The sequence below is a fragment of the Pelodiscus sinensis genome, chromosome 20 (genome assembly GCF_052426305.1).
Source record: "Pelodiscus sinensis isolate ZL-2025 chromosome 20, ASM5242630v1, whole genome shotgun sequence".
Lineage (NCBI taxonomy): Eukaryota > Metazoa > Chordata > Testudines > Trionychidae > Pelodiscus > Pelodiscus sinensis.
Window position 1 is genome coordinate 18,190,424 of NC_143071.1, and position 23,616 is coordinate 18,214,039.

At 46.2% G+C, this 23,616-nt stretch overlaps 1 protein-coding gene across 1 annotated transcript; it reads left to right on the top strand.

The window, feature by feature from the left end:
- Positions 1-83: 83 nt before the first annotated feature.
- On the top strand, positions 84-16,859 carry KCTD2 (potassium channel tetramerization domain containing 2). The gene is made up of 6 exons (XM_006136410.5): positions 84-653; positions 5,035-5,143; positions 5,891-5,982; positions 7,271-7,366; positions 12,037-12,162; positions 13,233-16,859. The coding sequence occupies exons 1-6, from the start codon at positions 342-344 to the stop codon at positions 13,260-13,262; spliced, it is 765 nt and encodes a 254-aa protein (XP_006136472.2). The 5' UTR covers positions 84-341; the 3' UTR covers positions 13,263-16,859.
- Positions 16,860-23,616: the final 6,757 nt, after the last annotated feature.

Consider the following 23,616-nt stretch of genomic DNA (forward strand, 5'->3'; position numbering starts at 1 on the left):
GCTTGCCCACCTCGCCGACTTCCGGTTACTCCGGAAGTAATATTCCGCGCTTCCTCAGGGATTGCCTATTCTAATACATTCCCGGGTTTTTCTTTCCCGACGCGCACCTCGGCATCCCCCCTTTGACATAGAGTAGCTGTCGGTTTGTGTGCGCCGCGGGAGGGATTTGGTGTGACCCGGCGGTCGCTGTTGACCCGGAAGTCAACTCCAGCCCTTCCTGGGAGGCGGGGGTTCGGTGTGAGGGAGGCGATGGCTGCTGGGCGCAGGATCCAGCTCTCCCCACAGCGCTGAGCGAGGGTGGCTGCCCTCGCCTGGGACGCCACACGCAGTTGAGGTCCAGGATGGCGGAGCTGATGGCGGTGGGGGATGGGCCGCCGCGGGGCCGTACGCCCAGCCCAGTGCTGGGGGGCATCCCGGTTCCCCCCGGGCCGCCGAGCCCCCGCCTGCCCGGGCCAGCCAGTTCCGGAGGGGGGCTGTCCCCGCGTAGCTCCGAGCCGCCCGTCCCGGACAGACCTGGCTCTGGCTCCAAGTGGATCCGGCTCAATGTAGGCGGCACATACTTCGTGAGCACCCGACAGACCCTGTGTCGCGAGCCCAAGTCCTTCCTGTGCCGTCTCTGCTGCCAGGACGGGCCCGAGCTGGGCTCGGACAAGGTGAGGGGCTGCGCGGTGCGGGTAACGGGCGCCATATAAACCCCCAGGTTTTGCTCCCTGACGCTCTGCAAACTCTTACGGAGACCGCAACCCCAGTTGCAGTCTCACGGAAGCTTCATCTGCCCCTCTCCCCATCATATAATGCTAGAACTGGAAGGGATCTCAAGAGGCATCAAGTCCAGTCTCCTGCCCTCACGGCAGGGGTGGACAAAAATATTTAATGTTGGGGGAGGGGCGCTCCAGGATTTTGGAAAGTGCTCAAGGGCTGCACTTTTCTATGGAATTGGTTGTAATTTCTGGGATGGAGATTGGGTGCAGAAGAGAGCTTGGAATAGAGGACTAGGTGTAGAAGACACTGTGGGGTCTAAAAGGAAATCTGGGTGACTGAGAGGGTTGTGACTGTGGTAGGGGTCTGGGAGGTGCAGACTCCAGGAGGGAATATGGGTATAGGAGAGGATTCTGATCTGTGGGAGAGGTGTCGGAGGTGGTGCAGACTCTGGGAGGAAGTTAGGGTGCCAGAGGTGGGCTCTGTCTAGGAGGCGCATGCCTAAGCAGCTCCTGGCCAGCAGCACTCACAGGCTTACCTGCCTGCCAGCAGCCCCAAACTTGCTCAAAGTAGTTGGCTGTTCCATGTGGCTCTCTGCACTGCAGGGGGAGGAAAAGGAGGAGGGGACGGGGAGGTAGGCTTCCTGGACTGCCCTAGCTCCCAGCACAGTCTCTCAGCTCCTATTGGCTGGAAATCAGCTAATGGGAACTGAGAGATTGTGCTGCATTGCCTCGCCCCACCCCCCAGCACAGAATCACAGGGAGGAGCCAGCAGCTTTGAGCACCCTGGAGATGCTCTGTGCTGCTGGGATAGGCTACAGGCTGGATCAGGCCCATGGACCATAGTTTGCCCACCCCGATCTATACTACCCTTGACAGGCATTTGTTTAACCTGCTTTTAAAAATCTCCAATGGTGGAGATTTCACAACCTCCCTGGGCAATTTATGTCAGTGCTTAACTGGTTAATATGCCTCCAGTAGAGATACAGAACAATCAGTGCCTTCCCCTTTGCCAAGATATAGCAGGATTGCAGTGTCCACACATATACAAAGCCACTTTTGTTAGTCTTTAAAGTGCTACATAGTCCTGTTTTTTTGTTTCATACTTAATCCATGAGCCCTAGCTATGTTCACCCTCCACATGGGTGGGGGGGGGCGGAGGGTGACATGTCCCTTTATCACTACACTCACTAGGGTGTAAGCAAGTAGTTGACTACTCGATAAGCCTAGGTGCCGCCTGCCCTCCCTCCCCTCGCTGCCTATATCAGAGGCAGCAGCGTGGGGGGCAAGGGAAGCTACTCTGGCAGCAGCCTCTGTTCACAGTGGCCTGAGCTGACCGAAGGCAGAGGCTGCTGAACCATCTGTTCGCAAGTTCCCTGGTCGCTGACACACCTCCCTGAAGGGAGGTTCCAAAGAGGATGGAGATGGCAGAACAAGGAGCAATGGTCTCAAGTTACAGAGGGGAGGTTTAGGTTGGATATTAGGAAAAACTATTCCACTAGGAGGGTGGTGAAGCACTGGAATGGGTTACCTAGTGAGGTGGTGGAATCTCCATCCTTAGAGGTGTTTAAGTCTCAGCTTGACAAAGTCCTGGCTGGGTTGATTTAGTTGGGATTGGTCCTGCCTTGGGCAGGGGGCTGGCCTTGATGACCTCCTGAGCTCTCTTCCAGCTCTATGATTCTACTACATTTAAAATGCAGAACCACAGCAGGTGTAGCTCCCGGACCTGGCACGAGCCAGGACTGAGCACCTTCACCTATCGACTAATTGTGTAGTTAATAATTTTATTGACTACACGATTAGTTAAATACCTGCTTCTTAACATCCCTAACACTCACAGCAGGCTCCTCTGTCCCTCCCCCCAATCTGTGCTGCTTCTGTTGGAGGGAGGGGACCCAGCTTTGATCAGACAACTTGAGGGGATTGAAGCTGTGGGCATTTGTTCACCCAGCATAAACACTAACCATACCCCTCTCATCTAGATCTTCTGTTACTCTTCCACTACAGCTATACTGTACTACATCATAACACTAACTACCAGCTTTGTTTCCCACACCCATATGTATTCAGCATAAATAAGTGTATCACATGCCCCCAAATCCTTTAGGCTGCACCTGAACAATGACTTATTTATGAGAACTAATGAGTATGGGGAAGTGCTCATCAATTATAAAACACTTCTCTGTTCTCTAGATATAAATATTTAGTAATTTTTCTCAGCCTGGGAATATATTTGTCATTTCTATTTTTCTTTATATTCTTCTCTGGCTTGCTTTATTACTTATTAAGTATATTAACATGCTATTTACTTTGGTCTGCAGCTTTGAGAACTCAGATTTCTATCTCCTACCCACACTGGGAATTTCACAAATAAATCACTATGTTGGTAACCACAACTTTTATTTTCTATGATATTCTTTATATAAATTTCACAAAAGTACTTTACAGAGAGATTAGATACAGAATTAAATAATCCCTCCTTCCAATTACAATTAATCAGGAGTTTAAATTTCTGCCTGCCATTACCTTAGTATCTCAGTACAGAGTAAGAAGGAGCTTCAGAAAAAAATCATATTTGTGCTATAGAGCAGACTGCCCCAATCTCAGTACCACTTAATTTGTTCAATGAACAAAACCTTTCTGTGGTGTTTAAAAATAGAAGTGCGACCTACTTCTAATGATAATGAATGCTCACTGCATCAAAGTGTATTTCAAAAAGTCTGCACTGTTATGTGTCAACACATTAAACTTGGTTCAAGAAATGTGTTTTCTTTCGCCTATTACGTTTTGTTAATTTTATAATGATATACAGCACCCTGCCAATCTTCTGTGAAGGTCCCAATATAGAGAACTAACTTGTTATTGCAATATTGATTTTAAAAAGTGGAAAAATAATGAAGCGTTTGTGAGCATCTGACGCATAGTTTAGAAATCAACATATTGTCCAGAGGAGATGAAAACCATTAATCATTTTCAATCAGTAAAGAAAGAAAGAAAGAAAGAAAGAAAGAAAGAAAGAAAGAAAGAAAGAAAGAAAGAAAGAAAGAAAGAAAGAAAGAAAGAAAGAAAGAAAGAAAGAAAGAAAGAAAGAAAGAAAGAAAATTCTCATGTTTTCTGATTGAACAAGTCACAGAAACAAAAAGCAGACTGATATTAAAAGACTGCAGTTTTTGTGGGAGCAGTAACGTTTGACCCTGTTGTCACAGTGCTGAATGAGTGCTAATGTGACCAAAATTTTTATTTACTTTCACTCATAAGAAAAAGTAATTGTCCCTTAAGGTACCCTGGTTCGGTGTATGCTTGCATGAATCCAGTTAAACAATCAAAAATATTTTTATGTCAATACACATTGGAATCACCAAGACATACATACATTACCTTGTTGTAACCCTCCCCCCAGTTCTGCTACTTGCTTATTACTTTCTATTATGACATTAAGTCTAAATATTGGGCTCACTGCATTAAACACTTAAGAGTAGTCCCCATTGAATTCAGTAAGCTGGAGTTTGCATGATTATGTTCTAACGCTGTTATACGTTCAGGTCAAGGGTTGTCTTATTTGTCCATAAAGTACTGTTTATTTCTAAACTTTATCAGTAGTATTTGGTGCTTTAGGAGCAGATATTAGTGCCAATAGTCACTCTAAAATGAATTGGTACAAACAGATGCTGAATCCAGCATAATCTATAGAGATTTGAAGTAAAGATTAACAAGGACTGTCTATGGAAACATAATTTAGATGGAAGAATTGAAGTAAAATATACAATCTATTTTGAATGATAAGCTGAGATTTGGCCTCTGGGCAAGGAAGTTTTATTTTAAAGACGCATTTTATGGAACAAGAGCCATTTTAGATTGCCTGATTCCCAAGGAGTCTTTTGGCCTCGGTGTAATTTTCAGGTAAACGAAAAGGAGTTCAGGAATTAACATAAGGTTTTGAGATTGGCATTTACATATAAATAGGTTATTTTTAAAAATTGGAGTTGCCTCTTCTTTTTGCATGAATGAAAACCCAGTTCCTGTGATCGGGATGATCTATTTCATGCTATTCCTCTCACGCACCAACTTCTCTGGTTCACTTTAACTATCCTTTTAACAGATACTCATGTTGGATCAGAAGTTGTAGAAAGAAAAGTAGTGTAGACAGGCTTGCTTGCCATACTGTACATCCAGACCTTATCTACTCAACAGGGCAAATATAAACCTGCACCTGTCTAGATAACAAATTTTGGAATGTTTTCTCATCATTAACATCAATACATCTTTACAGGAGCTAATAATTTTAGGAGTCCCTGTGTAGGGGACATCTAACTTGACTCCCATGTGTGTTTCACAGGATGAGACGGGGGCATATCTCATTGACAGGGATCCCACTTATTTTGGTCCGATCCTGAACTACCTCCGACATGGAAAACTCATATTAAACAAAGAGCTGGCAGAAGAAGGTAAGAAAAAATGTATTGCAGAGTGAAGAACTGTCAAGGCCCTATTGGTATTGTTTGACTAACCCTAGACAATGATTGACAAGTTTGGGTATGGAAGCTTACTAATGCATGAACATGGTGCCTTGTGCATAAGCTCCATTTCACAATAATACTATGTTTTCTTTTAGTTTCCCGCAAAGATGCTCATGAATAATATGAAAACAATATATATTGGAAGCCAAGAATACTAGATCATAACCTTGCTATGCTTAACTCATTGACTTTGAACAGCAAATTGTACTTTTTGAGAAAAAGAGGAGACATTCTCTAAGAATGATCTCTCTTGTTCACTCTTCAGATTGCACTCCTGTATATCCAAAGCCATTAATGGCTTTTTTGTAATATGCTGGGATGAAACAGATTGATCTGAGATGGCTAAATATATTTTGCCAAAAGCCTCCAATAAAAGAGCAGTATTTCCCTATTAAAGCCTTGGGGCTTTCTATAATCCTAGAGAAGGAGGAGTTAGATATCATGTGCTTTCACATAAAGGAGGCTATTACCAGATGAATAGAGCATTTTCTTCCAGACTGAGATCAATAGCACCATCCATTCTGCATCTATTTATTGCACCACAGACAGGCTAGATTGCAAATATAAGGTTAAATACAAACTGATATCATGCACTGCACCCTTTTGATAAAATTGACCTTATTCTGTTTTCTGTTGACTAACAGAATTCCTTTCTCTGCTTTGGCATATTTTTAGGGGTACTGGAAGAAGCTGAGTTTTACAATATTGCATCCCTTGTGCGTCTGGTGAAGGAGCGGATACGGGACAATGAGAACAGAACCTCTCAAGTAATGCATGTTAAAACTTAAGTAGAAAAACTTAGTCATCAGGATTCAATCATTTATAGGGGTGTGACAGGGAGAAAGTGCACTCCAGGGTGAGACATGTCTTGTCTCTCAAACGGTTGGGTGTTCCTACTTCCTCTTGTATTCAACATATGATTGAAAGAGAGCATCCTTCATGGCTACCGACACAGGCTCCCAAATGTGCTTCCCCCTACTTGCACGTAGAGGTCAGGAACATGGAATAAAAGGGGGCTGTAAATAGGGTCATTTGAAACAAGGCATGAAAATGAGGACTCAAAGGCAACAGAGAGGACTTTGGAATCCAAAAGCAGATTAGTTGGCTGACCTCTTAAAAGACCATATGGGGAGATGGGCTATGTATCCCATTTAAAGAATGGGATTTGGGTTTCGTTTTTTTTTTTTTAATTTGCATTAATAAAAGTGCAGTGATACTTTTTTGGCAGAAAATGTTAAGCTGCATAAACAGTTTGTGAGAGTGCCCAGTGTAATCTGTTTCCCTTTCCTGATGTAGTAACATCTCTCAGTTGTGGGTGACTCTTTACCTAAAGGGAAAAACTTTAAAAACAACAAATAGTCTAGTATCACTTTAAAGACTAACAAAACTTGTAGATGGTATCATGAGCTTTCATGGGCATAACCCACTTCTTTGCCTGTCATTTGAATAAGTGAGTTGTGCCCACGAAAGCTCATGATATCATCTACATGTTTGGTTAGTCTTTAAAATGCTACAAGACTATTTGTTTTTCTTGTTACAGACTAACTCGGCTACCCCTCTGAAGTTCTTTCCCTAAAGCCAATTCTAGGAAAGGGAACTTGGCTGATTTTTCTCTCCCATTATATTTACAAAATGAGCTCTCTGTGTATGTTTCTCTTGTCCTTTCCAGACAATTTTAATATTTCCATCAAATATAAACCATCTCAGAATAGCATTTCTTTTTGCTGGTGGTGAACTATGATTTTTAACTTATAGATTCAAATCTAGAAACACACATGGAGGACTTGGACTCCTAACATCAGTTAAATGCTTTTGATAATGTCATCTCAAAATCCTCACTCCCCTCAATACGGAAAAAAAATTATTTAATATAGACTAGCTTGGGAAGGTCAGTGCAACTCAGTCTCCCTCTTCTAATATAATCCTCATGGCACAAAACATCCAATTTCCCTACAAGAAGAAGCTAAAGTCTCAGTTGTAAGCAAACACAGTTAAACCAACTCCTCCTGATTTTAATATTGCTCCTCTTCTCCCCCCCCCACCTTGTTGCTTTAGGGGCCTGTGAAACATGTGTATAGAGTCCTGCAGTGCCAAGAGGAAGAACTCACACAGATGGTTTCCACTATGTCTGATGGATGGAAATTTGAACAGGTACTGTTGCCAATGATTGCTATTCCTATATCCGATTAAAGGAATCCCCCTCTGGGAACAGCATATGGAATGGGTTTAGATTTCTGTTTATCTACACCTCTCATGACTCCTCTTTGCTGAGGACAAGGGGAAATCTGTATCCAGAATAGGGATGTAAAATCGCATTTAATCAGTTAACCGGTTAAACCAGTGGTCCCCTACGTCGTGCCCGTGGGCGCCATGGCTATTTATGTGTGCCCGCGGAGCAATCTGGGCTGGCCCCGCCCCCGGGCATGCGGCAGGTGCCAGCCCCGGGCGCATGGCCGGCCCCCGCCCCCGGGGTGCCGCACGTGTCCCGGCCCTGGCCCTGGCCCTGGCCCCGTCCCCGAGGGCACCCCGCGAGCCGGTGCTGGCCCCGGGGGCGCTGTGCGTACCCATGCCGGCGCTGGCCCCGGCACTGGCCCCGGGTGTGCTGCGCGTGCCGGCCCTGGGTGCGCGATACCTGGGCAGCCTCTGCCCGGGGTCGTGGCACATGCCTGTGCTGGCCTCGGGCGTGCGGCGCATGCTTGGCCTCGCCCCCAGTCACATGGCCTGTGAGCGGCCCCGCCCCCGTACGCGCAGCGCGTGAGCGGCCCCGCCCCCAGGCGCCCGGCAGCCCCAAAACCTTGGGGACCACTGGGTTAAACATTAGGTTTAACCAGTAAACCAATTAAGCGAGAACTCCAGGTGGGGGACCACACCAGCCTGACTGGAGCAGCCCCCAGCCCACAGGGCTATTGGCTCTGCTGGTCTGTTACACAGCTGCTAGATCCCAGGCCAGCTTGCAGTGCGGTGGGCCCACTAGGGCTGGAGCATCCCTCTGCCCTCAGTGGGCCGAGGGCAGGGGCTGCTCCTAGGCACCAAGTTACTGGTTACCCATTAACTTCCCTAATCCAGAATCAGTCCACCTTACATGGAATGACTGGCAGAAGAGCAACAGTAGCTTACTGAACCTATAATAAGAAGTAATTAAATTTGTCAGACTTGAGAAATTCTTCTCTCCTCCTGCTTTTCCTGGCTCCACTGTGGAGCTTTAGTCTAAGGAGAATAAATGGAATCCAGAAGAAATTAAAACAACTTTCTTTAGAGCCCAGTAGCATGGCCCTTTCAAGGGGAAGTGTTGAGTGACATGAGAAGTACCTTATCCTGCAAATGCTAAACACTCTGCATTTGCAACATAACCAGTTTGCTGACCATGTTTCAGGGAGGATCCAGAGGGTATAAAAGTGCCTCAGCTTTGGTACCAGAAATAACAAAGTTTTCTTGTATGGCTGTAGTACAATATTTCTCAAAGTGTTCCACAGACCCACTCTGAGAGAGCTGCTAGCGGGCCACTCTGGTTTGTCTACTTACTGGCTCCGCAGCCCCAGAGCCTCGCAGCTCCCATTGGCTACAGTTCACTGTTCCTGAACTGTAATCTGCAACATCTACTTGGAATGAAATATACCAAATGGCTCATAGGACTAACAAGACAAAGCCTTTGCTTTCTAGATCATCTGTCCAATCCAGTCCAGTTTAGTAGTGACCAAAATCTGTGACTGTCCAATATGAAATCAGAGTGGTTGTTCAGTGTCCATTGTTCAATGGACAAGCATCCTTATCACATTCGGCACTACTTACTCTCTTTGTTAGAAGCACAGATACCAAGGATTGACCAGGGTGAGGAATTAAATTCCCCTGTCATCCCCTGACAGGTTCCCTCTGTGGCTGTGGCTGTGGCTGTGGCTGTTCTATAAGCTAGGGATGTGATTCTCCTGTTCCTGTGCATATACTCTGCTCGCTCAATGAAAGCTAGGGCGAGTATCAATAGCAGCATAGTGAGGTAGGAGAGAGAGCAGCTAAATATCTTTTCTAATTTACATGGATTCTATGTACCCATTGTGATTTGTGGTCTGAAGTGCAGCTGTTCAAGTTCATTATAGTTGAGACAGTCAAGTGGTGAAATACAAAGGAAAAACAGTCCATTGACATCTAGAGACCAAGTCTTTTGTCCTCCATAATGAATCAATGCAACCATTAAAGCATATTCATTATACAAGACATTTCTATTATTATAGCTTGGCTAATCCTCCTTCAAACCTGCAGAACAATGGATATGATGATTATATTAAGGGCACAATGATCCACGTCTATACCTTGTTTTAGTGCAAAGTTCTCTTTTCTAAAATCAAAGTATATCCATTAAAATACACACCATTCATACTGTTTTTCTTCAGTCTGTAACTATGCTGTTTATTCCAGGTTGTCACTTTAATGTAATAATTATAGAAGAATTGTGCCAGTTTGTCAGGTATCACTTAGTTCAGGAGTGGGCAAATACCAGCCCATGGGTCAGATCCAGTTTGCCAGGATTAGCCCCTCCTGGGCCATGACCACTATATTTACCTGTGGCTCTGCAGATACGGGTGATTGCAGTTTCTATTGGCTGTGGATTGCACTTTCTGGCCAATGGGAGCTGTGGAAGCAATGACCTGGTCCGTGCTCTTCTATTGTCCACCCCACTTTAGTTGCTGGAGTACAGTGTCCTCCTACCTTTGTGATAAACATGTTGCCTGTCCAGTGTTTCTGTGTCAAAAAGTCCGGAGTTGTATTCCTAGAACTGAAACAGGTGTATCCTCTGGGGTGAGTGATTCTTTCTGTAGAGCCCACATTGCCTGGCATATCTAGTCTCTGAAGTATTTGGCTGGGGATTAACATTTTGTACTGCAACATTTCATCAATTTTGTCCTGAATTGGAAAACGTATCACAGCTTTCCAAGTTCCCCTTTTACATTACAGTCAGAATTTTCCCAGCTCATCCACCACCAGGGGACTCTGCAGCACGTCTAGTCATGGCCCCTACCATTTGAGGGGAAGGCTTATAACACAAGTCAGCATCCAAGACATTTTTTTCCTGTTGAAACTTTAGTTCAGACTGGGTTCAACCAGCCAGTTATTACAGTTCACAAGGTAGTATCAAGGACAGAGCTAAGTACATTGGCTATTGCTAGAGTGTCCATATTTCCTTATGGTGAATACTAAGGCTGTTAAAATGTGGTTACTTTCCTAATCGAGTAGTCAATAGATTTTTTTTTTTTATTGACTACTCCATTAGTCGATAATGATCGCCATTACAGCACTCATTCTGGCTTGCGGGTCCCAGCATAACTTCCCCCGCTACTGCTCTGCATTACAAGGGACAGGTGAGCTGGTGCGCAAAGTGCTGGAGCAAGGATCTACCCCTGATACTGGTGCCAGGATCCCCCAGATGCCCAGAGACTCTGGGCCTGCTGGCTGGTGGCCAATCCCTTAATCCTCCTGCCCATGGATTTTTTTGGGGGGGTGCAGTGCTGTCTCTTTCACTCCCATGCGTCACCTGTCAGAGAAGTGGTTGGGAGACATGGGACTTATGGGATCCCAAGTCCATTTAGGCTGTAACCCTTTCTCTGTCTGAGTGTAGTATGACTTCTGTTTTGGGGACAGAGGCCAGCAGGCTCAAGCCAGCTTCATGTGGCAGATCTGGGGAGGCAGTGCTACCTCCATCCTGATTCATCCCAGCAGGGTGTCTTGGTTATGGCAGGGGGAGGCGCAACCAAAAAATATGGCTTAAATGGTGGGGAGGGGACTTAGCTCAAGTTTGAAAACAGCTACTCAGGGAGCCTGGAACAGGTAGCTCAAGGTATAGAAAGAGGAGTGGCTGGGGCTGTGTGTAGGCAGGCAGGCAGGTAGCTCATTGCAGGAAGGGGGTAGCCAGAGGCTGTGTGAGGGCAGGGCTAGCTCAGGGTGCAGGCAAGAAGTAGCTAGGGGCTCTGTGCGAGTAGGGGGGTAGCTCAGGGGACAGAGATGGGGGGAGCGATAGCTCAGTGGTTTGAGCATTGGCCTGCTAAACCCAGGGTTGTGAGTTCAATCCTTGAGGGGGCCATTTAGGTATTTGGGGCTAATCTGTCAGTGATGGTACTTGGTCCTGCCGTGAGGGCAGGGGACTGGACTTGACCTTTCATGGTCCCTTCCAGTTCTCTGCAATAGGTATATCTCCAAATTGTAACTAGAGGCTGTGTGCCAGGAGGCTACACTGCAGCCCGTCCCCCAAAGGCTCTGCCAGACATGGAATCTGGTTCCCCACTCCTGCAACTCTTACAACTCTTACCATATGTGTGAGAAAAGGGGACTGGGACTGGGTGCTGAGGACATCTTCACCCCTCTGCCCCTGCAGCAGCATGAGAGGAGGGAACAGCACAGCTGTCTGCACCATGGCACCAAGCAGGGGAGCAGATGCCCTGCACTGCATGGCTGCAAATTCCTACCTCCAAACTGGCCAGGGGATGGGGAGAAAGGGAAGGTGGCTCTGTCCCCAGGACTGCCCTGCACTTTCACTGAAGTTTGGGTTTGGGGTGGGGGCAACGTCCTCAGTACCCCCAAACTTTGCCCCCCGCCAGCCACAAACAGGAGGCTGCTGCAGCTATGCTAATTGCCTGCTAATTGCCCACTGACCAGCAGGGGGCGCACCAGTGTGGAAAATACAGGACAATTGGCTTTTTTTTTTTTTTTTAAAGGCGGGACACCAGCACCAGGGCTTAAATAAGGGACTGTCCCATTAAAAATGGGATGGATAGTCATCCTAGCTATTGCTGCATTCATCCTTACACCCTCTTGGTTATTTTCCTGTTCTTCAGCTAATCAGCATCGGATCTTCCTATAACTATGGCAATGAGGACCAGGCAGAATTCCTCTGTGTCGTCTCCAGGGAGCTCAATAACTCTACCAATGGCATTGTCATCGAACCTAGCGAGAAGGCAAAGGTGAGGAGCCTGGTGAAGAGAGCTGTCTTTAAATGGCCCCATGTACAGAAGAAAAAAAATTCCTCTGTGCTCTAACGATGCCATGAAATTGATATAATTCCTTGTGCACACTTATTCTCTTCCACTCTTTCCTCCATCCCAGTGAATTTTCAGTTTTACTAGATGACATTACAGCAAATCTATCCAGATCCAAAGCTCTTCATACATTTCACATTGAGCCATGGATATATAAGGAAAAGGGGATGAACTTTGTTTTAAATATGTAAAAAGGAGTGAAGAAAGGGTGAGAACAGATTACATTTCCTAACTGATTGTCAATGCAGAGAGCAGAGGAAATTGTGGGGTTTTTTTTCTTTGATCAACACTATATCAGCATATCAAAAATATGAAATGATCCTTCTGAGGTTCCTGCATGCAACTGACCTCTACCTCTAGAAGAGGCTGTATCATCTTATCTCCACAGTTTCTCTAAGGTTCTGAGGGAGACTCGTAGGTGTTGGTGGACCTCAGAACCAGGATAGCTCTGTTAGACATGCTCTTTGGCATTGAGCAGGTCATTTAATATCTGTGCCTCTGTTTTCCCACCTGTAAAACGGTCATAATGCTTATCTCACTGAGATGGAGCACTAGCACCTTGTCTTTCATGAAGTAAAATATATATATTGCTTAAAAATACTACAGTTCATGCTGTGGAATCTGAGTGGGTGAGGTACCTGGGTAGAAACAGGGGAAGAACTGTGTTATGAACCAAGACGATGCATCATTAAATATTCACAAATCACACAATCTGAAACGATAAAAGATTTTTGTCAAGGTGCAGCAAAAGTCAGTGCCTTGCTGTGACCAAAAGCCAAGTGTTTTAGCACAGGCCTGTCTTTTCCAAGGAAATCAGGTGTTCATAAAAATTATGTAAAAACCAGCAGCCACTCCTAAGGATTCTTCACATATTCCCCTCCATCAATTTTTCCTTCCCCTATTTGCATAAATAGTATTTTTTTTGTAGACTGTGAGAACTAATATCCTAATTTGTCCAAGTTCAACCCTTATTATATCAGCCCTTCTCTTTTCAGATTCTTCAGGAGCGAGGATCCCGGATGTGATCCACATGTCTGGTTCTGTTATACTTTGAGATGTCAAAAGGGCAATCTAGCTGGGCAGAGCATTTCTCCGCAGTTCAGCCTTGCTCTTGTACAGTAACCGAGCTAACGCAAAGCAAAGCTGAGCCTGTCCTGCCAACAGAGAATAATTCTGGTCAAAACCAAAGGCTTCCCTCTAATCCCAGGAAACAAAGGAAAGAAGAGACTCTTCCAGTCGGATAGTCCCTTTTCCAAATGTTTTGTTTTGTTTTTTTGGTCGGCGCTGTATTGAATTTTTCCAACAATGGCTGGGCTAGATTCCCTGTCAGAGCCTTTATGAGGGTTGCTTGTGTCCATGAGCCCTTGTAGTCAGCCCAACTTGCCATGGGCTGGAATAGGTGAAAGAGGATTTGTATTAGAGCTGTGCCATTTTGTGTGCCCAGGCTTATCAAATAGGAAACTTGGAAGATACCCTCCAGTGTTCCTCCCCACCAGTTGGCCCCATACAAATCAGTTGAAGAGGGTTTAGAAGTGAGTGTCAAAAACCAAGAACTTTGTCTCTTTTTTTTTTTTTTTAAATACTGAAACTCTTTCATTCTTGTTTGTATTTGTCAAGTTCCTGAGCACTGAGTTAGATACAAAAGAAGTCTAGTGGGGAGAGGACTTGTGTTTCTGTCTAATGTGGGTCTTGGAGGGGGTCTACTGCTGGCACTATTTAATGTGGGCTCTTGGCATATCCCAAAGCCCATTGCTCTTCATGCATATTTAAAAATCTACATTGGCCCATGCTAGTGACAGAGTAAATGGTTCTGTCCTTTATTCTCTCCAGGTTGGATGAGAGTGGTGACAGGGATCCTGTCCCACTTCCCTTCCAGTCCCTTCCCATAGATCTATTTTAGCCTGGCATGACATTACTTGATTTACCAAGATTAGGGACTTGTTGCTCCCACGTTCAGCTTTGCCTTGTTTGTCTCCAGCAGCACGGACTCCCTTGATCTACTACTGTCTTCTCCCAGCAGGAGGAGTTAGGGGAGGCTTTATTTTGTACTGTAGAAGCAGGTAGGTTTGTTTTAAATCCATCTGATAGTTTGGGGCCCCAATTGACGTATGGCGATTCCACATCTGCAGCCCCCTCATTATCCCACCTTCAGTAGGTCAGCGCAAAGTACCAAGGGGCATTGCAGAGACTTTGGGGGGCTTGGTGAAAGTTGCCAAAGTGTTGTAATGTTTCTTGTCCAAAGTGATGTGTCGACTTTTGTGACTTTTTTTGGAATGCCTTGAATGGACGTGCAAATGTTCGTTTGTGCCTCTCTCTTTAATTCTAATCTTAGCCAAACTGGAGTCACTGATCCCTTCAATGAATCTGTGCCATCCCTAGGCAGTGACATATCCCTCCTATTTGGTAAATGGAATTTCGTAGAAATTTGCTGCATGTTTTTTCCTTTGTTATGGCTTTGTTCCTTGTAGGTCAGTGCTCTGGCACCTGGGCTTTTGAGTCGAATCCCAAACTGTGGTTGAACCAAAGTTCCAGATACATTGGAATTCACTGGCACTGGCAAGGCCATAGTGGAAGTTCCTGGACTAGGCCACGAGCATAGACTTCCTTGTTTGGGTTGATGAGTGTGGGATTCTCCCTGGAGGAATTTGGGCTCACTGTGGTCTTGTCAATGTTTTGTGCATAGGGAAGTTTCCCATCCTGTCTCCTCCTTGTTGACTTGAGGCAGAGGGCAGCGAGCAGTGGCTTCTGAGGATATGGATGACCTTTTCATTGAACAAGGTGCAGTAAAGAAACTCAGAGGGATATACCCCCTCACGCTCTCCAGTCCAGCTTTTCTCCAAACTGCTGTCAGTGTACTTCCTGCAGTGGGGTCTTCACCTCTTTCTCAGGAAGGAAGGTGCTAGCTAGTCTTGGTAGCAACAGACTGTGCCAAATGTCTTTGAACTCACATTGTGTCAGTTTGGGGCTGTTAACATTCAGTTGGTGTGGCACCATACTCTAAAGTCCAGCTTTCTTGCTCCCCCGCCCTTTCTTTCCTGTCTGTCGTGGTGAAATGACATGGGTGTGAATAGACTGGATGCCTTGGCTGGGCCCAAATAACACTGTGATGTGTACATATAGCTCTTAACTATGGGTATCTTGTAGCCCCAGCCATAGTCAGTTTGCGGCCAGAGCTGAGAAATAAAAAAAAAATGCACGTATGCAGTTCAGCAGCATAAAAGCCACATATCACACTAGCCTTTGCACCATCATCTATCTCACCACCCCCTCCCTTCCACCCGGGAGAATGAGAAGTTGGGAATGATCCGACTAACAATAGCAGGAATAATTTAGCTGCCCTATTCACATTATCAACAAAAAGCCTCTCTGACATGTTGTTCAAGCTGGTGGGCACGAAGCAATGCTAGGTTTGCTTGGAGGGTGACATTTTACCCAGTGCAGTTTTTGGCAGAATGATACCCCATGCCTGTGAAGCCCATATGAGGAGTGCCTGCTGTCAGAATAGCTGTTTGAAAAAAGCTACAGCCCTACCTTCTCCACACCCAACAGGAACGGTGCCAGTAAAACAAACCAGAAGAACAACCAGGTAGTTACAACAGGCCGTGACCACTTCAGTGTGTCCTGTTTAAGTTGCAAAGAATTGAATGTTTCTGCCAGATACATGGGGGAACAGACAATAAAGATTACATTCTGTTCTCTCCCCCACTTCCCTTTCCAACCAGAAATGTTGGTGGATTTAATGCCCCCCTGAAATTCAATTGACTGTTCTTGGAGCGAGTTGTTTTGTAGAAAATGATTTCTATCATTTGCGTCCCCACTGAATCTCAAGATTTTTGGTAATAATAGGGGACTGTTCTAGGCTTCTGGAAGGCTCTGGGCTCCTTTAGGTACAAAGACTTGCAGTCCATCTAGAGAAGGAGGCTTTAGAGTTGCTCCTCTGTAACAGGGCGAAAGGTTACCTGTCGCAGACAGTAAAGTCTAAAGAACTCGTCTCACTTGGTTTCCACATTACATACCAGTTGCATTGGTGCACTGCTGGAGATGGGGCTTTCCGTTCCATTGCCTTTAGTTCAGTCACATCTCCTCAAATGAAAGCTGAAAGAAAAAAAATCACATGAAATCAGTCCTGTTGCCCCTCCTGGGCAGTATATTTTGGTACCTGGGAGAGGGGAGCAGTGGTAGGAGGTGTGATGAATAGCTGTGGGGTTTTGCATCTTGGGAAGGTTCACTTTAAAGCATTAGCTCTGGGATCGGATAGTGAGTTTTATCTAATTTCCCAGTGGCCTAAATTGTTCCATTATGGTGAGACTGGAATTAACCTTCTCTTAAAGTGTCTTTGTTTCTGCACATTTTTAAATCAATCTTCTCAGGGGTGACTGAGTGGTCCGAGGGGAAGGAAGGGGGTCAGCCACAGGGGTGAGGGCACAGTTCCTCAGACCTCTGCAGCTCAGCCGTAGGCTCCTCACCCTCAGGTTTTGCCTGCAAACCCAGAGGTTTTGTACAGTTTGTCATGTGTCAGTGCCCTTTGCTACTGTTTCTCTTTGTTTATTAAATGTGTTTGAATAATAATTCAGATGCTGTGATTAATTTTTTTCAATAAAGATTCTGAAATGGGTTGGAAATTTGAGCTAATGTCTTGTCTCCTGCGGCTTTGTTTGTATTGATTTTTTTCAACTGGGCTGCCATCTTTTCATGTAACTGTGTGTTTTACTCCACTGCCCACTACAAGTTTGGAAAGAAGGATGCTTTGGGCTGGGATAAGCTCACAGTGTACATCTGTGGTGATTAGAAGATTAAAAAGCAAAGGGGAAGAAAATGACAAAATCCCCAAAGAGCATGAAGTACAAAAGACAGAAAACGCTTATACACATTTCCCCCCACCCCCATAAAAGTGGTAATCTGCAAGTGTCCATTTGGAAAGAGATTGCATGGTAGTGTTTGAGTAAAATCTGACTTCATTAAATGTTGTTACCCTAATCATAATGCCCCCATCATTTTCCTTGTGTCTCTCTTTAGCTGGATTGATTGAATTAGCAGAGATTCAGTTGTGTTTCCTGTTTACAAGGATTCATTTTCAGAAATGCTTACAACACAGAGACACCAACAGATGGACAATCAAGGAAGGGAAAGAAGCCAGGAAGGAAATAAATGTTAAACATTTCAGTCTGTCTTTAGTGAACTAAGAGTCAACATGTGTTTGCATGTCAAGTATCCAAACAGAATTTGCCATTCAGAAAAGAAATCTCTGAATTTTAGTGTCACGCTGTTGTTACATTCTACATCTCTTCCAGATGCTGCTCTGGCTCCTTGCTTACCACTAATATCTCAGCTCTGGTAACAGTCTAGCTCCAGGAAATTTGGTCAATATCCCCCCCCCCCCCCTTTTTTTTTATTTCATGTCCTTTGTCTCGGGATCAGCATCTTTAGGGACATCTTAAAACTTCTCTCTGTCGTTGTGCTGCGATCTCAAAGTATTAAATGCAAAGTAAGCTTCCCGTCCCTACCGAACAGAGAAATGATTTGCTCAAGATCATGTAGGGAATCAATACTAAAGCTGGGAAAAGAAATAGGAACAAGGAACTGCTAGGCCCCTGCTCAAGCTACAAAATTACATTTCTTAAGGTCTGTTTCTGAGCATGTATGTAATCTGCCACCAACTCTGTTCCTGCACCTGGTAAAGCCTTGACTGCAGTAGGGACTCCCCCAGAGTTGGACTACCGCTACACTGCCATTTTTTTGAGGAAGAGGATGATATGCAAATTGTGCTCATTTGCATATCTTCCGATTTTGCAGAAGAGATTTAGCCTCGTGTAGATGGGACCATTTGTTGGGGGAAAAAAACCTTTTTCACAAGATCCCTTATTCCTCAAAAATCAAGGTTTTCAGGATCTTGCGAAAAAGGGGTTTTTCCAACAAATGGCCCTGTCTACATGGCGCTTTTTAGCGGCAAAACCTCTTCCGCAAAAAGAATCAGAAGAAGATATGAAAATGAGAGCACAATTTGCATATCCTCTTCCACAAAAAAAACAGCAGAGTAGCTGTAGCCTTGGGCTCGCTAAGTTTGGAACCCTAGTAGTAGGACTGCCAGAATTTTGAACACTTAGGTGTCTAATAACCACAACATTAGCAGCATCTGTCAGGTCATCTATGCTGGGGTTCTGGTTCTGAAGATCTCTTTAAACTAGAAACATCATTTAAATTATGGGCTGGGAGCTGTTGGCAAACAGAACTCACAAGTTGTTTTCTCTTGCCTCTTTCCTGTCTCAGATGGTAACAGCACAGCTAGCAGTACTTTAAGGTTCAAAATGCCAACTGCTTTGGCAGAATAGGGATTTGGGTGGTTTGCACACAGGTAGGCTGTGTTGGTCCAGGATATGAGAGACAAGGTGAGGGAAGTAGTATCTTTTATTGGACCAACTTGGTGAGAGAGACAAACTTTCAAGCTACCTGCAGAAGACCTCTGCATATGCTCAAAAGCTATTCAAAATAGGAATTCCATTTATAGCCACCTGAGTTGCTCAGCTTTCACTCTCAAATTGCACCTATAAAACTGTGTGAGGCTATGTCTACACTTATGGTGGCTGTGTCTAGACTGGCAAGTTTTTCTGCAAATGCACTTGCTTTTGCGGAAAAACTTGCCAGCTGTCTACACTGGCCGCTTGAATTTCCGCAAGAACACTGACGATCTCATGTAAGAAATCAGTGCTTCTTGCAGAAATACTATGCTGCTCCCGTTCGGGCAAAAGTCCTTTTGCTCAAAAGCTTTTGCGCAAAAGGGCCAGTGTAGACAGCTCAGATTTGTTTTGCACAAAAAAGCCCCGATGGCAAAAATGGCGATCGGGGCTTTTTTTGTGCAAAAGCACGTCTAGATTGGTACGGACGCTTTTCCGCAAAAAGTGCTTTTGCGGAAAAGCGTTCGTGCCAATCTAGACGCTCTTTTCCGCAAATGCTTTTAACGGAAAACTTTTCCATTAAAAGCATTTGCGGAAAATCATGCCAGTCTAGACGTAGCCATGGGGTTTTATCCCAGAAAAACTCTGCCGCGTCCGGGGAACATGTCCTCTTTTCTGCTTTTTTTGCAGAAGAGCAAACATGCTCTTTTGGCAGCCCTGTCTTCCTCCTCCCACAAGGAAGAAAGGCTCTTCCAAAAGAGGTGACTTCTGAAATTTGGCTCAGTGTAGAAGGGGCCAAATTTCGGAAAAGTCTCTTCCAAAAAAACTATTGGAAAATGGTATACAAATTGTGGAGCTCAATTTGCGTACCTTTTTCTGATAGGTCAGTATAGTGTAGACATACCCTGAGCTTTTACAAATTCTGACTTGTGTGAGTATAGTATAAAAAAAAGTTCAGAATCTTTGTCAGCCAGGCAAATGGTTTTCCAGAACCAGACGTTTAATACAGCTACATCTTACTGAAAATATATTGTCACTAGGTGGACTGCACTATTGGGTGGAATCTGGGGAAGAAATCTGTCCCTTGTAATACTAACTGTTCTCAAATCTGAACTGTTCCAAATATTTCTCTCTCTGTTTTCAAATCATTTCTTTGCTTCTCATAGCAGCCATTTTACAAGGTCTGTTGTGAGCTACTTTTTATCATGAGCCAAAAGTCAAAAAGGCTATGTCTACACTCGCGGCTTCTTGTGCAAGAATGGCCGTGCTTGCACAAGAATCTGCAGAGTGTCTATTCTGCCCACCTGCTCTTGTGCAAGTAAATGTACAGTACAGCATGATAAGAGATGGCTCCTTGCACAGGAGCTATGCTGTTTTCTATCAGGTGTAATCTCTCTTGCGCAGGCGCTCTTGCACAAGAGAGCAGTGTGGACGTTCAGCAAACGCGTACTTGCGCAAGAATTGGCCTCCAGTCAAAAACACAGGTTGCCTCTCCGACACTCTGTACAGGCAATCACCACTCGTTAGTTCCCCCTAGTTGACCCCCCCCTTAAAGGCACAGGCACACAGCACAGCCATTTGCCACGTGCAGCCTGGGTAGCAGCCAGGAGGAGCAATGGCAGCTGCCCAGCCTCAGCCAGGTCCCTCAGACCCCACCGAGGAGCCACCCCAGAGCACCTAGCAGGCCCACAGGGGCACCAAGCGGTGGGCTCCATGCTGGAGCACCGCTGAGGTGACTGCCCTCCTGGACCTCTGGGGAAAGGAGGAGGCCCTCCGAGACCGGTGTATGGCCACATCAGCCAGGCCATCAGGGGTAGGCCGCATCCCCCAAGATGCAGACTAGCATCCTGACATCCCCAATGGTGAATTCCCGCTGGGGGAAGTAGGTGCCTGTCTCCAGCCTGTGGCACAGGCCTGAGTGCCTGAAGATGTGAGCGTCGTGGGCCCAGCCAAACCACCCCACATAAATGTCCTGGAACCAGACCTGGTGGTCCACTAGCACCTGGAGCACCACTGAGCAGTAGCTCTTCCAGTTTATGAACTGGGCCGCTTGGTGCTCTGGTGCCCGGATGGGGATGTGGGTCCCGTCTACGGCTCCCCCACAGTTCAGGAACCCGAGGCTGGCGAAGCCGGCAATGGTGGTGTCCACGTCACGGGGGCAGATCACCCTCTGCAGCAGCATGTCATTGATGGCATGGATGACCTGCAGAGGGGCATATGGGAGCACAGGGGATGCATGGAATGAGACAAAGAGCATACATGGGCCCCTGGGGTGTGCTCACCCTCCCTTTGATGGCCTCTCCCCCCACGCAGGCCAGGGCCCTCTGTCCCCGGGGTTCCCCCCCACCCCCCACCAGCGGGGCTGTGTGCAGGAGGGACAGCATGACCCCCTGGGTGCAGGGCTTTCCCCTGCCCCTACAGCCTCCCCCCGCCTGGTCTGGCCCCTTTCCTCCCCCAGGACGAGCCCGTGATCCACGGAGGGCCTTACCTGCTGAACAACTGTGCCGATGGTGGACCTGCTCACCCTGAACTGGTTCCCCATGGAGCGGTAGCTGTCCGGGATTGCTAGTTTCCATACGGCAATCGCAACCCTCTTCTCCCTCTTCTCCACGAGCATGGCGGGGCATGGGCGGGTGTCCTGCCTCTGGAGCGCAGGGGTGAGCCAGGTGCAGAGCTCATGGAATGTCCACCTGCGCATCCGGAAGTTCTGCACCCATTGCTGGCCACCCCATTGTCGTAGCACCAGGCGCTCTCACCAGTCCCCACTGGTGTCATAGCATCCTGTCAGTGGTGGGGTGCGGGTGCCCGAGCCCAGTTGCAGCCGTGGCGAGGTCCTGCACGTGCTGCCCAGTCTCCAGCTCCTGCTGGAGCAATGTGGCTCCCTGGTGGAGGAGCTCCACAGCCTCTATAATGGCCATGAGGAGACGTTGCTGGCTGGAGTCCTCCTCCGGCTCCATGGCTGTGAAGGTGGCAGTGAGGATGCCCAGGGGCACTTGCCAGGAACAGAGGTGACAGGCACTGTTGTAGCTCTCGCTCCCTCAAAAAGGGTGCCTGAGCATGCAGCCACAGGGAAACGGCTGTCCAGGAGTCCCTTTAAGTACATTTCCCAGTGGGCTTCCGCAGGGATCTGTTTTGGGACCGGCTCTGTTCAATATCTTCATCACCGATTTAGATATTGGCATAGAAAATACGCTTATTAAGTTTGCAGATGATACCAAGCTGGGAGGGGTTGTGACTAATCTGGAGGATAGGGTAATAATTCAAAATGACCTGGACAAATTGGAAAAATGGTCTGAGGTAAATAGGATGAAGTTTAATAAAGACAAATGTGAAGTGCTCCCCTTAGGAAGGAACAATCAGTTTCATACGTTCAGTATGAGAAGCGACTGTCTGGGAAGGAGTACGGCAGAAAGGGATTTAGGGGTTAAAGTGGGCCACAAGTTAAATATGAGTCAGCAGTGTGATGCTGTTGCAAAGAAAGCAACATGATTCTGGGATGCATTAACAGGTGTGTTGTGTGCAAGACATGAGAAGTCATTCTTCCGCTCTACTCTGTGCTGGTTAGGCCTCAATTGGAGTATTGTGTTCAGTTCTGGGCACCACATTTCAAGAAAGATGTGGAGAAATTGGAGAGGGTCCAGAGAAGAGCAACGAGAATGATTAAAGGTCTAGAGAACATGACCTATGAAGGAAGGCTGAAAGAATTGGGTTTTAGTTTAGAAAAGAGAAGATTGAGGGGGGACATGATAGTTTTCAGATATCTAAAAGGGTGTCATAACGAGGAGGGAGAAAACTTGTTCATCTTGGCCTCTGGGGATAGAACAAGAAGCAATGGGCTTAAACTGCAGCAAGGGAGGTTTAGGTTGGACATTAGGAAAAAGTTCCTAACTGTCAGGGTAGTCAAACACTGGAATAAATTGCCCAGGGAGGTTGTGGAATCTCCATCTGTGGAGATATTTAAGAGTAAGTTAGATAAATGTCTATCAGGGATGGTCTAGACAGTATTTGGTCCTGTCATGGGGGCAGGGGACTGGATTCAATGACTTCTTGAGGTCCCTTCCAGTCCTAATATTCAATGATTCTATGCCCACAGATGCTGCTGGTGACCTCTTGACATGGCCGAATTTCTTCAGGAGACACGTTCTTGTGCAAGGGCTTCCCGCCAGTGTGGACGCTTTCTTGCGCAAGAGCTCAGCGTTCTTACGATGCGGTTTTGGCCAGTGTGGACGTTTGCTTGTGCAAGAGATCTTGCGCAAGTATAGTCGTGCAAGATATTCTTGTGCAAGAACCCGCCAGTGTAGACATAGCTAAACTGTTCTTAATACAACTCTTACTATTTATGCATGGGTATAGGCTGTAATGTTTATCTCTGAAGTTTCCTAATGTTCAGGAATGTTTGGATCCAGCGCAGGAGTGGAGGGAGAACATAAGAACAGCCATACTGTGTCAAATCAAAGTTCCATCTAGCCCAGTATCCTGGCATCCAACAGTGGCCGATGCCAGATGCCCCAGAGGGAATCAACAGAACAGGGAATCATAAAGTGATCCATCCCCTCTCACCCATTCCCAGCTTCTGACAGGCTAGGGACACCATACTTGCCCATTTTGGCTAAAAGCCATTGATGGACCTATGCCCCATGAACTTATCAAGTTCTCTTTTTAACCCTGGAGGAGTGAGAATGGTTGGGTTGCAGGTTTGCAACATAATTTGAATTCCAGTTACAGTCTGATGCTTTGTCCAAGAGCTTTCAAGAAGCAGATCTCATCAGAAAGGAGCACTGTCACTTTTCTGTGCCTGCTGTCAGTACCATGTCTCCTCTCCCTGTGCTGATCCTCTGAGGTTCATTCTAGCACCCTTCTTCCAAGAAAGTGGCTGAGTCATGCTCAGCTTCTCCAGAGTATCATGTCATCTGATGGCATCATAATTGGCAAGTGCAGTGCTGCTCGAGTGGGATTGTGATGTCACACAGAAGACTCAGCTGTCCTA